This window comes from Schistocerca cancellata, chromosome 8, assembly GCF_023864275.1.
Source record: "Schistocerca cancellata isolate TAMUIC-IGC-003103 chromosome 8, iqSchCanc2.1, whole genome shotgun sequence".
NCBI classification, from domain to species: Eukaryota; Metazoa; Arthropoda; class Insecta; order Orthoptera; family Acrididae; genus Schistocerca; species Schistocerca cancellata.
In genome coordinates this window covers 38,719,219-38,742,833 of record NC_064633.1, presented here as the reverse complement: position 1 = coordinate 38,742,833, position 23,615 = coordinate 38,719,219, and the positions used below count along the sequence as shown (strand labels likewise).

At 39.7% G+C, this 23,615-nt stretch overlaps 1 protein-coding gene across 1 annotated transcript in view; it reads left to right on the top strand.

Annotated features, from left to right (window-relative positions):
* Positions 1–23,615, top strand: part of LOC126094634 (multidrug resistance protein homolog 49-like) — a 437,775-nt gene that overhangs the window by 162,656 nt on the left and 251,504 nt on the right. The window contains exons 6-7 of the mRNA XM_049909121.1: positions 6,579–6,679; positions 21,016–21,187. Of these exons, the coding sequence (XP_049765078.1) occupies positions 6,579–6,679; positions 21,016–21,187 (273 nt within the window). The remainder of the gene's footprint in view (positions 1–6,578; positions 6,680–21,015; positions 21,188–23,615) is intronic.

Here is a 23,615-nt window from a genome sequence, read left to right as displayed (position 1 = left end):
TGCCTTTCTTCGGTCGTCCTCTGTTTCGGTGCCATCGTGGTCAACGAGTGACTGAATAGGGGATTTAGATCCGCTTACCGATTTTACATATGACCAAAACTTTTTAGGGTTCTTGTTTAGATTGTTTGCCAATGTTTTATGTTCGAATTCGTTGAATGCTTCTCTCATTGCTCTCTTTACGCTCTTTTTCGCTTCGTTCAGCTTTTCCTTATCAGCTATGATTCGACTACTCTTAAACCTATGATGAAGCTTTCTTTGTTTCCGTAGTACCTTTCGTACATGATTGTTATACCACGGTGGATCTTTCCCCTCGCTTTGGACCTTAGTCGGTACGAACTTATCTAAGGCGTACTGGACGATGTTTCTGAATTTTTTCCATTTTTGTTCCACATCCTCTTCCTCAGAAATGAACGTTTGATGGTGGTCACTCAGATATTCTGCGATTTGTGCCCTATCACTCTTGTTAAGCAAATATATTTTCCTTCCTTTCTTGGCATTTCTTATTACACTTGTAGTCATTGATGCAACCACTGACTTATGATCACTGATACCCTCTTCTACATTCACGGAGTCGAAAAGTTCCGGTCTATTTGTTGCTATGAGGTCTAAAACGTTAGCTTCACGAGTTGGTTCTCTAACTATCTGCTCGAAGTAATTCTCGGATAAGGCAGTCAGGATAATGTCACAAGAGTCTCTGTCCCTGGCTCCAGTTCTGATTGTGTGACTATCCCATTCTATACCTGGTAGATTGAAGTCTCCCCCTATTACAATAGTATGATCACGAAACTTCTTCACGACGTTCTGCAGGTTCTCTCTGAGGCGCTCAACTACTACGGTTGCTGATGCAGGTGGTCTATAGAAGCATCCGACTATCATATCTGACCCACCCTTGATACTTAGCTTAACCCAGATTATTTCACATTCGCATTCGCTAATAACTTCACTGGATATTATTGAATTCTTTACTGCTATAAATACTCCTCCACCATTGGCGTTTATCTTATCCTTGCGGTATATATTCCATTCTGTGTCTAGGATTTCGTTACTGTTCACTTCCGGTTTTAACCAACTTTCCGTTCCTAATACTATATGCGCACTATTTCCTTCAATAAGAGATACTAATTCAGGAACCTTGCCCTGGATACTCCTGCAGTTTACCAACATTACGTTAACTTTTCCTGTTTTTGGTCTCTGAGGACGGACGTTCTTTATCAACGATGATAATGTCCTCTCTGGTAAGCCGTCAGGTATTTTATCGTTTCGCCCAAGGGGGGGTCCCTCTAACCTAAAAAACCCCCGTGTGCACGCCACACGTACTCTGCTACCCTAGTAGCTGCTTCCGGTGTGTAGTGCACGCCTGACCTGTCTAGGGGGGCCCTACAGTTCTCCACCCAATAACGGAGGTCGATGAATTTGCAACCATTATAGTCGCAGAGTCGTCTGAGCCTCTGGTTTAGACCCTCCACACGGCTCCAAACCAGAGGACCGCGATCGACTCTGGGCACTATGCTGCAGATATTAAGCTCAGCTTGCACTCCGCGTGCGATGCTGGTTGTCTTCACCAAATCAGCCAGCCGCCGGAAGGAACCAAGGATGGCCTCAGAACCCAAGCGGCAGGCGTCATTCGTTCCGACATGTGCTACTATCTGCAGCCGGTCACACCCAGTGCGTTCAATAGCTGCCGGAAGGGCCTCCTCCACATTACGGACGAGACCCCCCGGCAAGCACACCGAGTGCACACTGGCATTCTTCCCCGACCTACCCGCTATTTTCCTGAGGGGCTCCATAACCCGCCTAACGTTGGAGCTCCCTATAACTAATAGGCCCGCCCTCTGTGACTGTCGGGACCTTGCCGGAGAATCGGCCACTGGCCCAACAGGCGAGGCATCCTGTGGTGGCTCGGAAACGATGTCATCACCACTAGGAAGCACCCCGTACCTGTTGGAAAGGGGTAAGGCAGCTGCCACGCGGCCAGATCCCACCTTCGCCTTTCGGCCAGGCACGCGAGAGCCCACCACTGTCCGCCATTCACCCTGGAGTGATGGCTGACCGGTAAGATGCTCACTGCCGGAAGACGCAGCGACATCAGGGGTTCCATGTGATTCCAAGGCCACCGAAGTAGGCATAGGTCTCACCACAGTTGCCCCAACGCCACTACGAGCCGACGCCTGCGCCTCGAGCTCGATGAGCCTAACAGACAAAGCCTCCACCTGCCCCCGAAGAGTGGCCAATTCTCCTTGCGTCCGCTCACAACAACCACAGTCCCTACACATGACTATGTTTACCCTACCCTATACGGTGACAAATTCCCAAGATAATCTTCTGATGAGCTACTCTGATAATCAAGAAACACTCCCTGAAATACGAGACGCGAAAACTACGCTAGGTTTTCCCAGAAAAACTATTTAAAAGCTAAGCGCAGCAAATAAGTACAAAAACGCTTTATACAAACAGTACTCGCTGCTGCTGGTGCTCTCGCTCTGGCTGTCACAAGACAACTGCTGATTCAAGTGACTAGTCGCTAACGGCCGCGAAACAAACAAAGACGGTTTTAGGGCGCTTTCTGTTCTAAACGATCAAGAAAACACTAAGAAATCTAACACGAAAACTACGTAAAGTTTTATCAAGAACTGTTAGTTACTATGCAGAGCAGATAAACACAAATAGAATCCCTTCCTTAGTGGAAGGTCGTAAACAAAATGCAAAATAAACGCTTTATACAAACAGTACTGTGCTGCTGCTGGTGCTCTCGCTCTCGCTGTCACAAGACAACTGCTGATTCAAGTGACTAGTGGCTAACGGCCGCGAAACAAACAAATGACGGTTTTAGGGCGCTTTCTGTTCCAAACGATCAAGAAAACACTAAGAAATCTAACACGAAAACTACGTAAAGTTTTATCAAGAACTGTTAGTTACTATGCAGAGCAGATAAACACAAATAGAATCCCTTCCTTAGTGGAAGGTCGTAAACAAAATGCAAAATAAACGCTTTATACAAACAGTACTGTGCTGCTGCTGGTGCTCTCGCTCTCGCTGTCACTTCTTTGTCGGGCGCCGATCGGATAATAGCATCCCGTACCGTGGAATCGGCATAGGATTTTTTGTGAACTCCAGTAACAAATGGACACTTTCTACTGAGTCCATGAAGTTCAGCAGCCCAAGCGTGATAGGATTGATTCAGTTGTTTTTGACAATGATAAAAGGCAACACGAGAGGCTACCACATGTGTTTACTTTTGAAAATAGACGGACAGAAGTGAGCACATTTCAGCGAAGGACAAAGACGCAGGATCTTTCAAAGGAGCCAATTGCGACAACAACCAATGCATTGAGGTGAATTCAATGAAAGAAACAGAGACTTACATGTTTGTTCGTCCGCGACATGAAATGCCAAGAAGTGCTGTTGAAGATGTTTTTCGTAATCAGACCAGTCTTCTGCCGTCTCGTCATAAGGAGGAAAAGCAGGTAGAGACAACGACGAGAGATGCCCCGCATTTGATGCCGCGACAAAATCACGAATCACATTTGTGAGAAGCGTTTGCTGTTCTATGAGACCTTGCAATAGTTGCTCTAAAGTATCCATGGACACACGTGGGTCAATGATGGAAAAGAGAAATCACTACCTCGTCAGCAATTGTTATAACTTCAAGTTGAACAAATATATTTCGAGGAAGACACAATACATGAAAGTCACAGATCAAGTAAACAGAGTAAGATGTGTGTACACTTTAACAGTCAAATCATAACTGAGTCCAAGTCTAGCGACCACTGGCTGGCTGGCTGCTTAGGTGGCACTGCTGCTGCATGGCTGGCAGACAGTGCCGCTTGTGGTGGACGCGCGTAACTGTGCGGCGACACTTTGAAAGATCGGTGGGTCACAAACCCCCCCCCCTCTCCTTTTCCCCCTCCCTTTTTCTCACCCCTCTCTGACTCCCTCTACATCTTCACCTTACTTTCTGTTAACCACCTCCCTCACCCCTTTCCCTCTCTCTATTATTTTTGTATGCTCTACTCCTTTCATCTTGTCATGCAGCTTGTGATTCATCTGCCTTTCCCACTCCTGCTTCACACTACCCTGCTACTCCCTCATTACTTTGTGTGTCTTTCTGTACTCCTACCCACATCCAGCAGTCAGGCAACTGCTCTCAATAATCAGTGTCACCACAGCCGCAGTAACATGCATTTGGGTGTCTTGTGGTTGTGTATGTGAATGTGTGTACTTTCTACTATAATAAGAACCAGAGAGTTCAAAAGCTAGTGAACGCTGTGGACAGAGTTTATATTTACCAGTTTTTTGTTGCTCTGGGTGTCCAGTGTTACCATAATTAATGTAGTTTAGCTTTTCAAGGCCAGGGTGGTACTGGGTGATCAAGAAGTGCTGATGGCTGACTGGCTAGCAGGTCTACTGCTGTTAGAGAAGGAGACTGCCCTCATCTCAGGGCACAGCGAGAAGCAGTCAAAGCCCGATGAAGGATGTGGTTGGGCTTTCTAAGCCAGGGTGAAAGTGGGTAACCAGATGAGTGCTGATGAGTGACTGGTTAACGGGTTTACTGGTGTCTGTATGTTGATGACCTGGATCTCTATACACATGAGTCTTCTATAGATGAGTGGTTGCTTTTCCTTTATTTTAAATATTGTTCCACTCAAGAATTTCCATTATTGCTACATAGTATTGGTAAGAATGAAACAGATAGCCAGTAGTGTATTTAATTACGAATGAAATCTGTGGGAACTGCACAAAATAAAAATCAGTTTGAAAATGAGGCAAATGTAAAGAAGTTGAGAAAGGAATGATCGTAGGAAAAGTCAGTGCAGAATACAGGAGGACTGAAATAATTATTTCAGAGAAACATAGAATAAAGGTGCTACTCTATGAGGTACAGGTTGGGAATCTCTACTAAATTCTGGAAAAAGTGCAGATTTATGGCAGAAATACAATGAAGGTTTCCTTAGTTAAGAACAACAGCCACTGTGAAGTATCATATAAGGGAAATAGGAAATTGATACGGAAGGAATAAATTATCCTATAATGTTTTTAATGTTTTACAGAGCCACTGAATCATATGAATTCAAACACCTGAGGAGAGATTTATTATATATCTTTGGAGTTTCTGAAACCTGTGAGATGTGTAGAAACAAGAATAGTACTTCATTCGGTGTCAAAAATGTGTGACTTTACAACAGATTTCTAGGAAAGTATTCTTACATCAGCAAAGAAGGTAAAAGCGACAAATTTGAAATCCGTTGGACAGTCACTCTAACATGTCACACTTGCAAACTGATGGCCACTATAATATACATTTGAGGTACTTGGTGATGATTAACTTGGTTTTAGAAAAGTAAAATGGTCCCTGACAAGTAATTCTGACTTTGCACATAGGAATGTAAATAAGAAAAGAAATCAATTTTTCTCCAGCATTTGTGGAACTAGAGAAAGTCTTCGATAATACATAATGGGATAAAATGTTTGCAAACCTGAGATGAAAATGACTAAAATACAGACACAGCTAGTAAACTGAAACAAATACATCTTTGAAAATCATACACACACACACACACACACACACACACACACACACACTCACACACACACAGAGAGAGAGAGAGAGAGAGAGAGAGAGAGAGAGAGAGAGAGAGACAGACAGACAGACAGACAAAATCACAATGGTGGCTTGCCCTGATTAATTCACAACACTCCTTGTAAACAGTGCACACTATCTTAGACTGTATTCCAAAGCAAAGTCGAGTCCACACTATATCAAAATTCCACCAATGACCAATACAGCCCTCACTATAAACTCCTTAGCCAAACTAGTAGCACACCCACTCCACACTCCGCAGATGGCATCACAGCTGAATCAGACAAGTCCTGGGCCAGCTTATATGCTGGATTCTGCTGTGGCGTTGTCAGAGGTTTTGCCTCTGGGTAGTCGCACCACAGAGATCGACATTAATACTGCACCAGCTGTTCAGTTTCCATAGCCATGTCAAGTGGTGCCATGACACCGATTGTACATGTACAATGACAACACAGTATGTTTGAACTTAGGGAAACAATATTTAGCCCAGAATAGGGGGAAAACTAACAGGCAAAATTTTAAAGGCAGCAAAGTTATTTGCATCGTGACTAGCAAAATAACCAAGATAAATTTTGTCAGTTAAATTGTGAAGAGGTTCTAAATAAACCTTTGGTTTGCAACTGGTTGCCTGATTTTTTTCAACCTCTCCAAATTTATACAGTTGCTGAATCGCAGCCATGTTTAATATTTTTAAATAAATTATGATCTGAAACAGACTCAGTAATTTAGCTTTTTCCTTTTACTTTGTAAATCATGCCCTTTCTCCATTATTCTCCTTAAGTGTTAAGAAAAAAATATAATAAAGTAATTGCTGGGCTATCACTACATGATATTATCTTGAGCTGTAGTTTTTACCTGTTTTTCATTAATTTGAACTTCTATTATTTTACTTCCATTAAATGTTGTGTCTACAATGGAGGATATAGCTTTCTTTACACAGCTTACACTAATGAATGAGTTAAGAGTTTTTATAATAAGTTAGCTGGTGTCTTTTCTACAGGTTACCAGAATTCGGAGATTGTTCATGAAAGCTGTTTTGAGACAGGAAATGGCTTGGTATGACACAAATAACACATCCACATTTGCAAGCCGTCTTGCAGAGTATGTAAACTTCAGTGTGTCTATTTGTTTTTTACTCATAATGTGTGTTACGCGCGCATGCGTGCTCGCTTTGTGTGTGTGTGTGTGTGTGTGTGTGTGTGTGTGTGTGTGTGTGTGTGTGTGTGTGCGCGCTTACATTATTTCATTAAGATAGAAAATTTTGCACTAATATACCAAGAAATTTGACTAACAGGACATAAGGTTTAGTTTAATTGTTTGCATGTTTGATTTACCATACTTATGACATGTTGCTGGCACTTTCAGAGTGAAAAATGTGTCAGCATACTACACACCATACTATTGCATATTTAGAAATTCCTCTTTCTGCTATGGAGTAGGAATAGTTGTCAAGCATATACAGTTTCAGTTTGTGTTTTAAGTTAAATTTATTATGTATTAAATTTCTTACGTCATTGGACAGGTAGTCAAAAAATTTTATAGCTGAATGCCTCACTCCTTTCTGTGCCACTCTAGGGTTGACTGATAGTGTAAATCATTTCTCCATCTAGTTTTTAAATTTACTGTTCATTGATTCATCCATTTACTATGTTCTGTAGATCAGATCTAGAAAGAGATGTGGAATGTGTCACAGTATAGCTACAGTAACAAAAATGAAACACACATTAGAAACTTAGATCTGTGTGCTGTTTTAACAATAAACTATCACTGTGCTGCTTAATGCTATTCATACTTATGCCATCTAAACTTAATATAGTACATTCAAAATGAAGCTGTTACCTTGAAGAAAGCTGCTGATGCATTAATTTTATTATGTAGCTTTTCTTTATCTGCAGCTTCATGTTTACTTGATTACAACAGTATTTTTCAGAGAAAATAATTTTACATTTATAGATACTGAATTGTATGTATAGTGCCTTATTACTTGCTGTAGGATTTAATAAAAAATCCTGCTAGTTGCCATGTAGCTAACAGAACTTTCCAGGTCCCAGATCTAGATATTCAGATAATTCGTATGAGGGCATGATGAAAAGTAATGCCTCTGAATTTTCTGTGAGAAAACTCTTAAAGCTTTCTAAATAAAACAAACATTATTAATGTTCTACTCCATATTTTTCATTTCTACATATTTGCAGCCTTCTGCCACAAAAGGGCTCCAAATAGTAGTGTGTAATATGGCAGTGTATGAGAAACAGCTTGCTGTGATCGAGTTTTTAATTTGAAGAGTTCGTTCATACATGGAGCACCCTTTTTTTCAGCTTGACAATGCCAGACTACACAAATGTTTGACACCTGCAACAATCTGATGTCTTGGGTTATCTGTCATCGATCATCCTCCATATAGCCCCAACTTGGCCCAATCTGATTTTTATCTGTTTCCAAAACTTAAAGAACACCTTTGAGGACTTCATTTGATAGTGATGAAGTGATGCAAGCAGAAGTGAGGCTGTGGCTCTGTTAACAAAGTCAAACATTCCGGAGTGACAGTATCAACAGACTGGTTTCTCATTGGGAGAAACATGTTCATCCTCAGGGTGTCTATGTTGGGAAATAAATATGTAGACATGAAGAATAAAGATGTAGAATGTTAATAACATTTGTTTGATTTAAAAGGCATGAAGACTTTTCACATAAATAATTCAGAGGGATTATTTTTCAGCGTACCCTCATAGAAAGAGTGGCCAATGAAGTATGTTTCTAATTTTCTTTCAAACTAGTGGGGACACTATGTATGTTAATTTAAACCATTAACTTTTTCTATTTGTGTGTACGCGCTACGTAACATTGACGTTGCTATTGGCTGACTACATCACGTGTCCTATGCTATGAGTAACCGCTGTCATCAGCTGGCGAGATCACATGACATGAGCTATGACTGGCTTACAAAAGCGCATCGCAATCTCGATTTCAATGCTTCGGAAAGTAACATGTGGTGTTTGGTGGAATTCGAATTTATACTTTTGTAATACGAAAATATGCAGCGTACATGTTGCTGCACATCAAAGATCTTTCCAAAACGCGTTTTTTTCCCAGTGTTTAGTTTTCTAAAGCGCCGGGAAATTCTATGCCTGTGTATAAAACCATAATCATTTAAAGGACTGATAAGTTATACAGTTCCGAGAGAAAATATCCTGTCAGTTAACAGGGAAAAAGCATGTTTTCACCCGGGAGAAAGTGTATTTTTAACCGGTAAATCCGGGAGAAACCCAGGAATTTTTTTTCCTTGTCCATGTATACACCCTGTTTGTAAAGTACAAAACTTCCATTGTGAATCTTGAACAAGGAAGCAAAGCCTACATGAAAATTAGAGTTGTGTCTTATGTTGTGATTGTGCATATCACAGTTCAGTTGAAACTGATCTTTATCATCACCAAAAACCATTGAGAAGTAAATGTATTGGGGAATGAGTGTAAGAATTACAAGATCCTTGAAAAGGCTTCTGCAACCTGTACCATTATTTGCTTTATTCTTACTGCATACTTCTACAGAAAAAAAAACACTTTATTTACTTAGGTGCACTGCCCCAGAAATAATTCTGTAAGACAATAGAGGTTAAAATATGCGAAAAATCCCTCTTGTCTTTCTGTCAAGATAATGGGAGATGCTTCTAAAGGTATAACATGCTGAACTGAACTTCTTGATTAGCTTAACCATTTTAACTTGTTATCCAGCTAGACACCAAGTAATTGTACACATTGTGATTCATTCAATGTAAAGCAATTAATGTCTGCTTCTGATGATAAATGGTGAGTCTGAAATTGTGATTGATGCTTGACAATACACTCCATAATGGAGTTAATGTTCTGTGAAGCTGTCAGTATGCCAAGATATTTAAAGAGCTTTGTATAAAAGGTTCTAGAGTGGACACAACACACTATTCTTACTATACACTTCTATGCGATAAACAGTTTTTCCTTCATGGTGTGTTACCAAAGAATATGGTGTCTTCAAACATTAGTGAATCAAAATCAGAAAAGAAAGCCAATATTTTGACATTTTCCTCTTTAAAATCTGATACAAACTGAAACACTAAAAGTGCATAGCTTAAGCCAGTGGCGTGTCCAAACTGGCTGTATCACTCTGTATTGTGCCATGCAAAACCAAGAAAAGAGGTTCAGCACAGAGTGGTACAACAAGTGTGGATGTCAAACCACACTGCTCTGTATTTGCTGTGTTAACAACAAACAAGTTCCATGCATTATTGTTACATCAAAGGAAATTTTTAGTTCATGTGTGGCACTGTTTGGACAGTGTTTCTCATTTTCCACTTTTATTGAGATGTGCGGATGTGCATACACATTGGAACACTGCTGTGCACCTATGAGCACACTCCTCCATTTTGCACAGTTATTCTCTGCTGTTTGCATTCTGCACTACTCTGCACTGTGTGTTTGTGTGTGGCATTGTAAGTCTGATGTAGATGAGGCTTTAGATGTTTAAGCTGACCTATAACAAGTACAAGCTCTAATGAAACTTCCTGGCAGATTACAACTGTGTGCCGGAGCTAGACTCGAACTGGGGACCTTTGCCTTTTGCAGACAAGTGCTCTGATAAGTATAGCGAAAGGCAAAGGTCCCCAGTTCGAGTCTCGGTCCGGCACACAGTTTTAATCTGCCAGGAAGTTTCATATCGGTGCACACACTGCTGCAGAGTGAAAATCTCATTCTGCAAGCTCTAGTATTTCTGTTCTGTGGGCTATCAAATTAATTTGTGAAAGTTGTTTTTGGATGGGTAGTATAGTAGTCACCAAGTGGATTGGTCTGTGCCAATGATAGGAATGCTTAACTGTAATATTTGGTACTTGGTAGTTATTTTTCAGACTATTATCAAATGATTGGTCTATTTTTCTGCTGTTCAGCTTAGACCTTCATTGAAAGACTATTTGACTATTACCACTATGTCCATAAATTCATAAAAACTTGAAATTAATAATCTGAGTTGCTAATCTTAGCCATATATTCTAGTTCAAATAAAATCATATGTTGAATCTGATTCTTTTCCTGCGTCACTCAACTCAATAATTTATTTGACTGGGAGGTATAATGTATGTTTTCTAGAAACATTTGCCATATAATCATGATTTTTGGAGCTTTTTCTGGTTTCCAGATAACAAGCAGCCGAATATAGCAAGTTTATTTTCTTGTTCTTAATACACTGCTTGTGAGGAAATGTCATTTGTTGCTTTGTGGGCTGACAAATATTTGTTTGAAGGTGTCTGAATATTGTGTAACCCAAAAAATCCTTTGCGCACACACCCCCATGTGCTCTGTCATTTCAGTGAGATGTTACCACCAGTATTGTAAAATCCTCACATCTATATTAAAAAAGTGAAGTACCTGCATTACTGAAAAAAACTCCAGAAACAAGCCAAAAATAATTAAAAATATTATTAAAAAGTAACAACAAAAATTGTGATTCAAATAGAATGATATTGCCCCCATCCCCCCTTCCCCCTCCCACCTCCCACGAAAAATATCTCAAGCAGAAACTGTGATATGTTTAAATCATTGGCAGTCAAATTCAGTGATTCCTTCCTGATAGTGGCAACATACATACATCCAGTAATAAGCAATCAGTACAGGTATGTTAGGTTTATGTGTACAGGCACCATATGCAGTACCAATAGAAGTTGCAAAAATACAACCTCGAACTAACTTAGGCTATAAAATTCAACAGGTCACTAAAAAGTAGTTATTCTCTTGTTTATGATGTCTTATCATCATATTAAAATCATATGACTTGATAGGACTACTCTTTTGTAACCAATCACTGACTCATGGTATACTTCCCAACAGACATAAATATGTTATAGTAATTTACATGTACAAACATGGAGATAAGCAGTCCACCTCTTATTTCAGATCTGTTTCATTTCTTCAATTTTTTGTGATTGAGGAAGTAGCCTGTGATAGAATCTGAACTCATTTATATGCCCAGAACAAGATCGATTGTTTTCTTTATTAATTTGTGAAACAATTTACATGGTATGGATTTCATCCTTCAAAATTGAAATTTAACAGCTTACAATTAACTCCTAACACAATAACTTCTGCTGAAAAAATACATTTTATTTAGTTTGTGTGCTGCCATAGAAGATAATTCCTTAAGACAACAGGGAGTGCAAATATGCAATATAATCCAACATTCTTGTCTTCAGGTCAACAGAATACAAGACATTTATAAGGGCAAAACAAAATGAGCTGAAGATCTTAATTGGTTTACCTAGTTGTCACTTTAATGTGTTTTTGCACTATACCATGAATAATTTTCCTGTATTGTACTGGAAGACATAAACAACAGCACAGCCACAAAGAAACCAAAGTTTATTCTTCTTCCACATACAAGCGAACAATAGTTGAGACCAGACTCATAAACATAAAAACAGTCAACGTACTGTAAATAAGGTCAGACATTTAGCAACAAAAAAAAGTGCTCCTGTGTTAATTATAATGAAATGGATCATTATGGGTAGGCCATAGAGTCTAGGAGGAACTGCAAAATGTTGATGCAAACCTTGGTGACTTGCACTGGAATCAAGCCCTTCCTGATGAATTCCAAGGTCTTTCTCTGGATTCTACCCATTGGATCACTTTTTAATTTACAGGTGCAGGATCATCAAGCAGTTTGTATATCTTGCTATTATATTGTGTGTGGGAGAGAAGCACAGTAGCATTTCTTTTGTCAGCAGGTAAGATGATGATGTCTTGGTCTCCTCTCAATTCTCGTAGAGCATTTCTCTCAGCTGAGGTGATGTTAAACTTAGGCTTCTTAGGTGGAGCTCGACTCAAGATGTGGCATGTGTCATGCCTAATCCCTTTGCCATCATCCTTAGGAAGTTTCGAAATCGTCTGTTCTATTCCACCAGTCACATCTTGGCTGGGAATGTTCCCCAGTGTAGGTGCAAAATTCAGACCCTTCCCTAGCACCGAAAGTGCAGCATCGTCCAGAGTCTTCTCCATGAGATTAAACATGGTACATCGTCTTGGCATGTCTTCTTGCATTTGAGCTTCAACTCGGTCATATACTGGAACGGGGTAGACAGCACCACATGAGTGCTGGCCAATTGGACTGAACGACAAGCTAAGGTTCCTCAAATGACAAAAGTAATGTTGGAACACCTACTTATTTGGTTGCTAAATCTCTCTCATCACTACTGGAACCTCTTGTAGACAAGTGCAATCATCATAATCATAATTCTGGGGATTTTACAGATCGGCTGGAAACTCTTGGAATCCAATTGTTGGATCTCTTAGTAAGTTTTAATGTTGTGTCTTTGTATACAGAGGTGCCCTTGCAGTAGTGAGTCTTATAGCTCATTAGCGACAAGTTTGTGGAGGACATAGTGGCATTATTTAATCAGGTGCTTACTTCAAGGCACTCCTTATTTCACTACCAATATTTTGAACAAGTAAATTATGTCGCCATGGGAAGCTCTCTGTCTCTTGTGATGTCCAATTATTTTATGGAGGTATTTGAAGAAAAAGCACTGCAGTCAACCTCTCTCAAACCCTCTTGTTTTCTGTGGTATGTGGATGATACATTTGAGGTGTGGCCTCATGGACTTGTTACTCTACCTACATTTCTTCAGAATTTAAATTTGCTCCATCAAAACATAAACTTCACAATGGATTTGGAAAAAATTGTACTTTATCTTTTCTCAAAGTTTTGATACAAAGGAAAGCAGATGGAATCTTGGAACACAATGCCTACTGCAAGCGAACACATACAGATCTATACTTGCACGCTATAAGCTGCCGTCACCCTGCTCAACACGGTAGTGTATTACGTATGTTAGTTCATAAAGTGCATGTGGTATCTGATCCTGAAAGCCTGTCGAATAAGATACATTTGAAGACAGTGTTCCAACAAAATAGTTATTCTGAGAGACAGATATGAATTCATTCAGACCCAAGTGAGTTCAATCCATTGATAAGAATGAAGATATGAAAACACCCTCCACTTTGGTGTTCTTGCCATATTTTGGTGCCATGTCATCAAGAATTGGAAGAGCCCTTAGAAAATATGAAATTAAGTGTGTTTTTCTACTATCTGAAAAACAGAGGAACCTGTTGGATTGTATTAAGGATGATCTTGGATAGAGGAAATGTGTGGTGTATAAGATCCCTTGTTAATGTAGAGCATCAGAGAAGTTGCCAATTGCAGAACACTACTTGAATACAGGGCATCACATGATTTATGAAAATACGGAAGTTTTATCCTCAGCATCATCTTTCTGGGATTGTGTCATTATGGAAGCAATACGTACCCGCACAGCTGATAATCTCATCAACAGGGATGTGGGACTTCAACTGAGCACAGCCTGGAACTGTGCATTGCCTGCTATTAAATCACGATGAGAAAATCAAGATTTTTTGATAATATATGTCATAACATTGGTTTAGTATAGTTTTTAGTGAGTAACTTCTGGCAAGATGGCTGCTCTGCAGTCTTTGGTGGGGGGTGTTTGAGTATAGTGTCATCTGTCTGCAAATCATTGCACATATGTGATTTCTTTGCCTGTGCATTCTTCATGCACATGTTCTATATAAAGCAAACTATGGAAAATCCAGGATGGAATGTAACAATATTATGAGAAGGAAAGTTTCTACTCACCATATAGTGGAGATGCTGAGTCGCAGATAGGCACAACACAAATTGTGAGAGTCTTTTGTTGTGCCTATCTGAGACCTGATTAAATAATGCCACTATGCCCTCCACAAACTTGTTGCTAATGAGCTATAAGACTACTGCAAGAACACCTTAGTACACAAAGACACAACATTAAAACTTAGTAAGAGATCCAACAATTGGATTCCAAGAGTTTTCAGGAGATCTATAAAACCTCCAGAATTTGGAATATGATGGTTGCACTTGTCTACAAGAGGTCCCAGTAGTGATGTGAGAGATTTAGCAACCAAATAAGTAGGTGCTCCAACATTACTTTTGTCATTTAAGGAACCTTAGCTTGTCGTTCAGTCCAATTGGCCAGCGCTCAAGTGGTGCTGGCTACTCCGTTCCAGTATATGATCGAGTTGAAGCTTGAATGCGAGAAGATATGCCAAGAAGATGTTGAATCTCATGGAGAAGACTTCGGACGATGCTGCACTTTCGGTGCTAGGGAAGGGTCTGAATTTTGCACCTACACTGGGGAACATTCCCATCAGAGATGTGATTAGTGGAATAGAACAGACCATTTCAAAACTTCCTAAGGATGGTGCCGAAGGGATTAGGCATGACACATGCCACCTCTTGAGTCGAGCTCCATCTAAGAAGCCTAAGTCTAACCCTCGCATTACCAAGCGGGGTATTCTGACTACTCCGGGTTGATTTTTTCCCTACAATAATGTTATCTGAAGGGCCACATGCCTGTGGTTTCATGACTTTGTACTAAAATGATTGACATTGATTTCACACTCGTGACTGTCTTAATTTGTTTTTGCCTTATCATTGTTATTCAAGTCATTTATAAGTGGGAGTGTGAGACTACCCCGCTTGGTATGAAACATGTTATTTTCTTATTTGTAGGAAAAGAAGATTTTGGGAAGTATATCTGTCATTCATCTTCTTTGTTGAATTTTGCCATAGATCCAATGTTTGTTATTGTTGCTGGTTACTATTGTTGAGTTGAATTTGATGTCCACTGTTGAGCTGACATTACACGAGTCAGTATTTCATCTGCAAGTAAGGATGTCCAAACGACTTTGTAGCAAAGAGATCATGGAAATTCTATACAATTATGATGCCAGTGACGATGAAAATGAATAGGACATTCAGAATGAACTGAATGAGTATATGGAACCTCTTGACAAAGACCATATCATACCATCAGATGAAGCTGATGATGAAATATTAGAAGACACTATACATTCACGTGAACAAGTAGAAGAAGAAGAAGAAGAAGAAGAAGATGCAGACACTGGAGATTTTTTTGTTTCTAGAAGTAGACTACAATTTTCTAGTGAACCACCGAAAGTTAGGCGGTGTCAACGTCGCAACATTTTGAACGTAACACCTGGCCCAGTGAATGATGGAAAAACGAAACAATAATAACAGAGTCATTTTTATTATTTATCTCACCAGAAATCGTGAGCATCATTGTAGAAGAAACGAACAGGGAAGCCAAACGAGTCATTTCTTTGTGGAATGCAGGTCATTCTTCGAACAAAACGAGGAGGAGAGATATAAATGCAACTGAAGTGTACACTGTATTAGTAATTCTAATAGGAGCTGGTCGAACTCATGGACATCGCACAAGTGCTTCCGATCTGTGGGGAGGTAATGTTGCCTTTCGGCAACCATTCTTTTCTGCTGCCATGTCAAGAAACCGATTTTTGTCTATACTGAAATTCTTGCGATTTGACAACAGAGACACAAGAGCACAGAGAATTGAAGAAACCAAGGACAAGCTACAAGCCATCAGGGTAGTGTTTGACAAATTTCAATCTAACTTGTGCGAGAACTTCTACCTTATGAATACGAGAGTATTGATGAACGATAAGCAACGTACCGAGGAAACTGCCCTTTTAGGGTTTATATGAAGAGCAAGTCTGGCAAGTATGACATTAAAATTTGGGTTTGTGCTAATGTGAAGACATCTTACATATTACGGATCCAAATTTACGCAGAATGGTGGACAATACTTGGGAAGTGAATCAAGGACAGAGAGTTGTTTTGTATCTGATGCAACCATTTCTGAATAACGGTCATGGTGTAACAACTAATAATTTTTTCGCCAGTTTTCAATTGGGTGCTGAACTACTAAAATGAAACACAACATTGGATGGTACCTTGCATTCCAATAAGAAAGAGATTCTGAAGGAATTCTTGCCACCAAAAAGAGAGAAGCTTTCTCTTCAATTTTTGGTTTCACAAATGACTTGACCCTAGTTTCCTATGTTCCAAAGAAGGGAAAGGCAGTAATACTACTCTCTACTCAGCATAATGATAGACAAGTGAGTGGTGAAGAAAGTGAACACAAACCCGAAATCATACTGCACTACAACACAACCAAAGGTGCTGTAGATAATGGTGACGAAATGACAAGAGAATACAGTTTTGTTAGAGGAACGAGGTGGTGGCCACTAAGAATCTTCATGGAAATGATAGATATTGCAGCACTGAATGCATATATGCTCTACACTCAAAGATTTCGTGAATGGCAGAAGAAGAACTGAAGCCGACGTAAACTCTTCACGACTGAACTGGCATTTGGACTTAGCAAAGGCAACATGGAAGAAAGAGCCAAAACCATCAATGGTCTTCATAAAGACGTACAAGATGCACTGAAAGCTTGTGATATTGCAATTCCTACAGCAGTGATCCAGACCCAGTGTTTCAAGATACCAACACCACAACGATGTCAAGATTACAAAAGAAACGAAGATCGGAAAACAAGATTCTGTTGTGTAATGTGCAAGAAACCTGTTTGTAATATACACAGAGGAGAAACTGTTACTGTGAAGAGCATGCAGTGCAAAAAAGTACTTGACTGAAAAGTCTTGTGTTATTTTACTGCAGTGACTGTTGAGGTACATAGATTATCAATTTTCTGTTCGTTGAGTACTGAATTTAGTGAAAGATATAAACATTTTTTGTACTTTGTATCTGTGATCTGATGAAATACTTCTAATAACCTGAAAAGCTGTTTTTCGATACTAAATAAACCCATTCAATGTAAATAATGAAATCTGAGAACAAAGATTACAATAAAACACAAAACCCTTTTGGGGTAGTCCAAATACCCCACTTGGTAAAATAGAGGTGTGAAAAAGCTTGGTAACGGGAGGCTTTGCATCACATCAGCTGACAGAAATGCTCTACGAGAATTGAGAGGAGACCAAGACATCGTCATCTTACCTGCTACTGTACTTCTCTCCCACACAGAATATAATAGCAAGATATACAAACTGCTCGATGATCCTGCATACTGTTAATTAAAAAGTGATCCAATGGGTAGGATCCAGAGAAAGACCTTGGAATTCATCAGGAAGAACTCGATTCCAGTGCAAGTCACCAAGGTTTGCGTCAACATATTGCAGTTCCTCCCAGACTCTACAGCCTACCCAAGATCCATAAGAATGGGATGCCTTTCCATTTCATTGTAATTAACATAGCAGCACCTTTTTTGTTGCTAAATATCAGACCTTATTTACAGTACATTGATTGTTTTTATGTTTATAACTCTGTTCTCAACTATTGTTCGCTTGTATGTGGAAGAAGAACAAACTTTGGTTCATTGCGGCTGTGCTGTTGTTTATGTCTTACAGTACAATACAGTTAAATTCTTCATGGTATAGTGCAAAAAGTGCACATAAGTGACAACTAAGTAAACCAATTAAGATCTTCAGTACATTTTGTTTTGCCCTTGTCAATGTCTCGTATTCTGTTGACCTGAAGACAAGAATGTTGGATTATATTGCATAATTGCACTCCCTGTTGTCTTAAGGCATTATCTTCTATGACAGCACACTTAAAGTAAATAAAATATATTTTTTCAGCAGAAGTGAGCCATAAGATTATTGTGAAAAATAGGTAACTGCACATTATGCACAAATCTTTTTAAGGTTCTCGGATGTATTACACTCACTCCTGAATGTGTTTGCTTCGTAATGGTGTTATTCTTTTGAGTATATATATGTTGGATTCAGCTGAACTGTGGTATATACAATCAAAATACAAGACATAAAACTAATATTCAAGTGGACTTGCCTCCTTGTCCAGGGTTCGGATTGGAGTTACATGTATTCTGGTTGTTAGATAATCAGACAGCTCCTGACTAACATAAATGATAGAATTGTGAATCTCAAGCAGTTACAAAAATATCTTTAGCCGCTCCTTTATCTAGATTTAAGGACTGCAGAGTTCTTTCAGGTGCATAGCAAGTAGCAGCTGGCATTCATTGTGAAGCAACATGGCAAGTAATAATGTGCTGCAAACAGGACTCTGTATTTACAGAAGTAGGCTACTGCTTTCATTTAAATATGTCAGAGTAATCAAGTAAATATTGTGCTAAAATAACAGCTGTTTAATGTAACTGAAGAACCAGCAACATTTTTCATTTTTTTTCATTATTGTTATTATTTATTTGGTTAAGCAACAAGAAACATTGAGCAGAAGATCAGGACTTTATTATTATTACAGTCTACATATTAAGTTTTTATGGTTTGCATAAGCTTTGTTAGTAATGTGGGACAGAGAGGCAGCAGTTGCAAAGGATGGGATTGTAACATGGGCACCAGCACCAGTGAGCTTGTGCAGTGTGTATGACATGGAGGAGTGAAGTGGGAGGAGGAGTAGAAAGAAAGAAGGAAGGGGAGATAGTTGGAAAAATGCTGTGGTTGCAGGATGAGTGATGCTAGAGTCCTGGGGCAATAGTGAAAGTGGGTGGGGGGTGGGGGTTAGTGGAAAGAGTGCTCAGGTTGATTACAGGATTTATGGATGTGTTGCAAGGGCAACTCCCATCCACATAATTCAGACTAGCTGATGTTGAGGGAGAAGGATCCAAATGAAAAAGGTTGCGAAGAAGCCATTGAAATTGGGACAGTTGTGGGCACTCACATTGCAGCCTCCTGTACCAACCTGTTTATGGACCATCTAGAGCTAAATCTTGCTAGCCACACAAAGTCTTAGTCTCCTTGCATGATTCAGGTTCATTTGTGATATCTTGATGATGTGGAACCAGGGCCAAGACATCCTATCCTCTTTGCGCTCCAGGTTCAACACTCACTCTCCCATCCATTTCACCAGATCCTCCTCAGCCCAACGGGCCACCTTCCTGTTTGTTGACTACCTCTCTGACAGCTGCATCCATACCTTTGTCCATATGCATTCCACTAAATGTCAACAGTACCTGCATTTTGATGTTGTCATCACTCTCACAGCAAAACCTCATTTACATATAATCTGGCCATCCATAGAATTTGCATCTGCAGTAGTGAGAAATTCCTTGCCCAGTATACTAAAAGTCTCACTAAGGCCTTCACAGACAAGTGCTGTCTTGCACATTTAGTCCACAGACAAATTTCCCATGCTATATCCTCCAACCATCCCCAAGAACCTGCTGCAAGGGATCACCCCTCCTTCCCCTCCCCTTCATCCATCTTATCGTCCAGTATCACCCTGAACTGGAACAACTTAACCATTTTCTTGTTGTGCCAGGAAATTAAAAACATCCTACCCACTATCCTTACCACTCTTCCCAAAGTGGTATTCCACCACCCACCCAATCTACTTAGTACCATAACCTATCCTTAGGCTATACCAGCCCCCTGCCACATGGGTCATATACCTGTGGAATATTTGGGTAGAAGATATTTCCAATACATCTGCGAATTGTGTCCTACTCCACAGGCTTATTCCATTCTACCACAAGGAGGCCACCTGTAATAGCAGTCATATAACAGCTCTATTGCAATTCATGTGTAGCATGTGAGCATGACCACAAATTAAGCTGTGCAACCAAGTGAATGACCACCGCCAAACCATGGCCAAAAGCGTAGTTGACCATGCAGCAACAGAATATGCTGTTAAGCACAACATAACTCGCCATTTCAGTGGTTGCTTCACAGCCCATGCTATTTGGATTCCGCCCCCCGCCCCCTCCACCACCCATTCCCCACCCCCACCCCGCCCTCCAACAGCAGCATTGATGGGAGTTGTCTTTGCAACACATCCTTTAATGCTGTAATTCTCCTGGCCTCTTTCTCTGTTAGCCTCTGACTGACTCCCACTCCTGCTCCAGGACTCTTAACTTCACTCAAACTGCATCAACACCACGTTCCTGGTAATCTCTCTTCCTCTCTTCTGCCTCCCCCTCCCAATCTGCTCCTCCATGTCATTGGCTGCTGCATGAACACACTGAGCTCATCTGGAAAGCTCATAGAGCTCACATGGATTTGGTGCTAGTGGTTCAAATTCCTATCCCATGCACCTGGTGCCTCTCTCTCCTGGCCATCAGCCATTCTTCCCAACCCTCACTCTCACTCATTGCTTCCTTTCTCCCTTCAACCACTCTATGCTAGACCTCCAAAAGGAATTCAACCAAAAGCTAACAAAGTTATCAGTCTCATATATTTTGTATTTGTTGAGTTATTACCTTTACTGCTTAGATTATTTACATTCCACCAGGGCTTAACATTATCAAATGAACACTTCTTTAATTTGAAATGATAATGTTTCAGTGCTGTTTTCATCAAAATATGTTTATAATATTTGCAATTTTTGCTGCAGATATTTATTAACAACATTTATGTAGACACAGGTAAATGTTAAAAAACTAGAATTTTTTAAAAACTGTTCACAGAAATTTAATGTAAAAAATGTTTTTCTCAATATTTGTGACACTAATTACTGTAATGTTTCTCTTGTTTGTCGTATAGGGATCTTGATAAACTGCAGGATGGCATAGGAGAGAAGCTTGGTATGTTCATATACTTACTGGTGTCTTTCATATCCTCTGTCATTATGTCATTTTTTCATGGATGGAAGTTGACATTGGTTGTTCTCAGCTCTGCACCAATCATAATCTTCTCTACAGCAGTTGTTGCAAAGGTACAGTTGGATTATTTATTTCATATTTAAACCACAGAAAACTTCAACCATTTACTCACATTATATTGCACAAAATCATTCAGAGTTCCAAGAGTTATTGACTATACCATACTTATCCAACTATAAGGTGACCCTGAGTATAAGACAAACCTCTTTTTTTTTTTTTAAGAGGCTCCATGAGCACTCTTTAGTTTTAACATATTTGTACGAATCATAATCACAAACTGTTTAAATGATACTATCTACGTAAAAAGTTAACATTATACTATTCTGAACTTAGATAATACAAGGAGAAATAAAACCTCAACACCACTTGTATTATCATCTTGATTTGTAAGCTTATTGGGATTTCTTCCTTTATGGTACTCTTTCCCTATTATGTCAACTCTTGAGCCATCCATAGCATTGGATATGCAACATTTTTTGAATCCCTTCATTACAGATTCAGTTGAGATTCTGCTCCATGCAGTAAGAATCCACTGGCATAGCATAGATATTGAGCATTTATTAACTTCCCCCTGAGGGCATGGCCTCCTTGAAGAAGTCACTCACTGTAAAGCTGTCACAGGTGATGAACTATTCACATCATCATCTGTTACTTAAGGCTTACCGGCCAATGATCTTCTTCAGTGTGGATGCACTCACATTGCCTGAACTTGTACGGGAATCAGTAGGTTGACTGCTGCGAGTAAAGACTATGATGGGTAGGGGCACTACAAATGTAGTATGTGGACAGAAAGTTGGAAGTGTGGGTCTTATGGGGAGCATGCCAGAAATAAATCCCTGCAGTTGCACTGTCCTGTGTGTCCTCGGTGGCTCAGTCGGATAGAGCATCTGCCATGTAAGCAGGATATCCCGGGTTCAAGTCCCAGTCAGGGCACACATTTTCAACTGTCCCCATTGATATTTATCAATGCCTGAAAGCAACTAAAGGTCTGGATTTCATTGTAATTTCAATCTACCATTGGATCATTTATCATTCATCCCTTTACTTGGCGTCTAAGGATAACCCTTGCAAGCAGTTTTTATTTTGCTATGGTTTCCCTGTGAAGAATCATAATGGGACGAGTTTCCTTCTATGTGCTAGCACTCTGAGTTACCAGAACTTACAGGAACACTTTTAATGCCCTGCAACAGTAATATTTGACGGCATATCAACTGGCATCTGATTGGCATTGCCAGTATGGCCTAACAAACAGTCTACAGTTTTCTTTGACCGATTGTATGATCCTGATACACAAGGAGTTTCTCAACAAATGGAAAAACAAGGACTTTCTCAACAAATTATGCAGGAAGTCACTAAGCTAGCATTGTTCTGCACTGTAACACACACCCTGCCCTCATCACCATCACCATCATCATACACCAGCCAGTAATTGCGTCTAGTTCCATCACACATGCAGTTACATACTTCCTCTTTATCTCCAGCTCCTTCATTCAAATAATTTCTCAAGTAATTGCGAAACCTATCTGAGCAACCTTTTGTTTCAATTCATGATGAAACCTTCCCTGCTTTGATCCCATGAAAGTTGGCCATGTAGAACTGGCATACTTCAATTTGTTCTTCAACTGATGCCCCCTACAAACATTCACTTCTATGTCACCAAATTTTCTTCCTGCTACACAGGTGTTTGGACCTCTGATTCATGAATCACTGTTACTTAAAATTAAGGTCATGTAGTTTGTGTGAACCAATTGTGAAGTGTGAACTCGTAGATCATCATTTATCAGCAGTGTCATGACTGTGAATTGCATCCTGTATCGATTATTACAGTTTACAGTTCTTCAGGACTGACAATGTAAGGAAACTCAATGAAAACCTAATTGTCCTCTCTGTCTCCTTCCATCTGAATCAGCAGAAATGGTACCACTTTGGATTAGTACTGTCATCAGTCTTGAAATTCAACAGTGCTGTGTAACATTAGCTGCTTTAGTGCCATAGTTGCACTTTGTTTCTACAGAGACAAATTAATTGTAATAAAAATATGTTCATGCAGAACACTTACAGAGAATATTTTTGAGTATTTATCCACTTTTTAATCAGTTCAATTCCAGCTATAATTGGGTTCACACAGACTACAGTTTAAGCATATTAGGTGTTTATAAAAAGCTAAGATATGGCAGCATGATGAAATTTGCAGCCTGATTTGCACATCCCCCTCCACCACCTTTCTGAATTCAGCAAATGAAATTGCATGTGACCTTAATTGCCAAAGCTCCATCTGTAGATGTGACAAGACCCCTATATTAAACTATTATACAACATAAAAGTGCTGACCTCAGGAATATCAATGTAAACTGTGAATGTAGGCAAACTGTGTTTTTTAGGTAGTGAACTTGGGCCATTTCATTCTTATAACCTTATTTAAAGATATGGAAACTTTTTTTACAGGAAAAGGTTCCTATTTGATCCATTTGTAAAATAAAG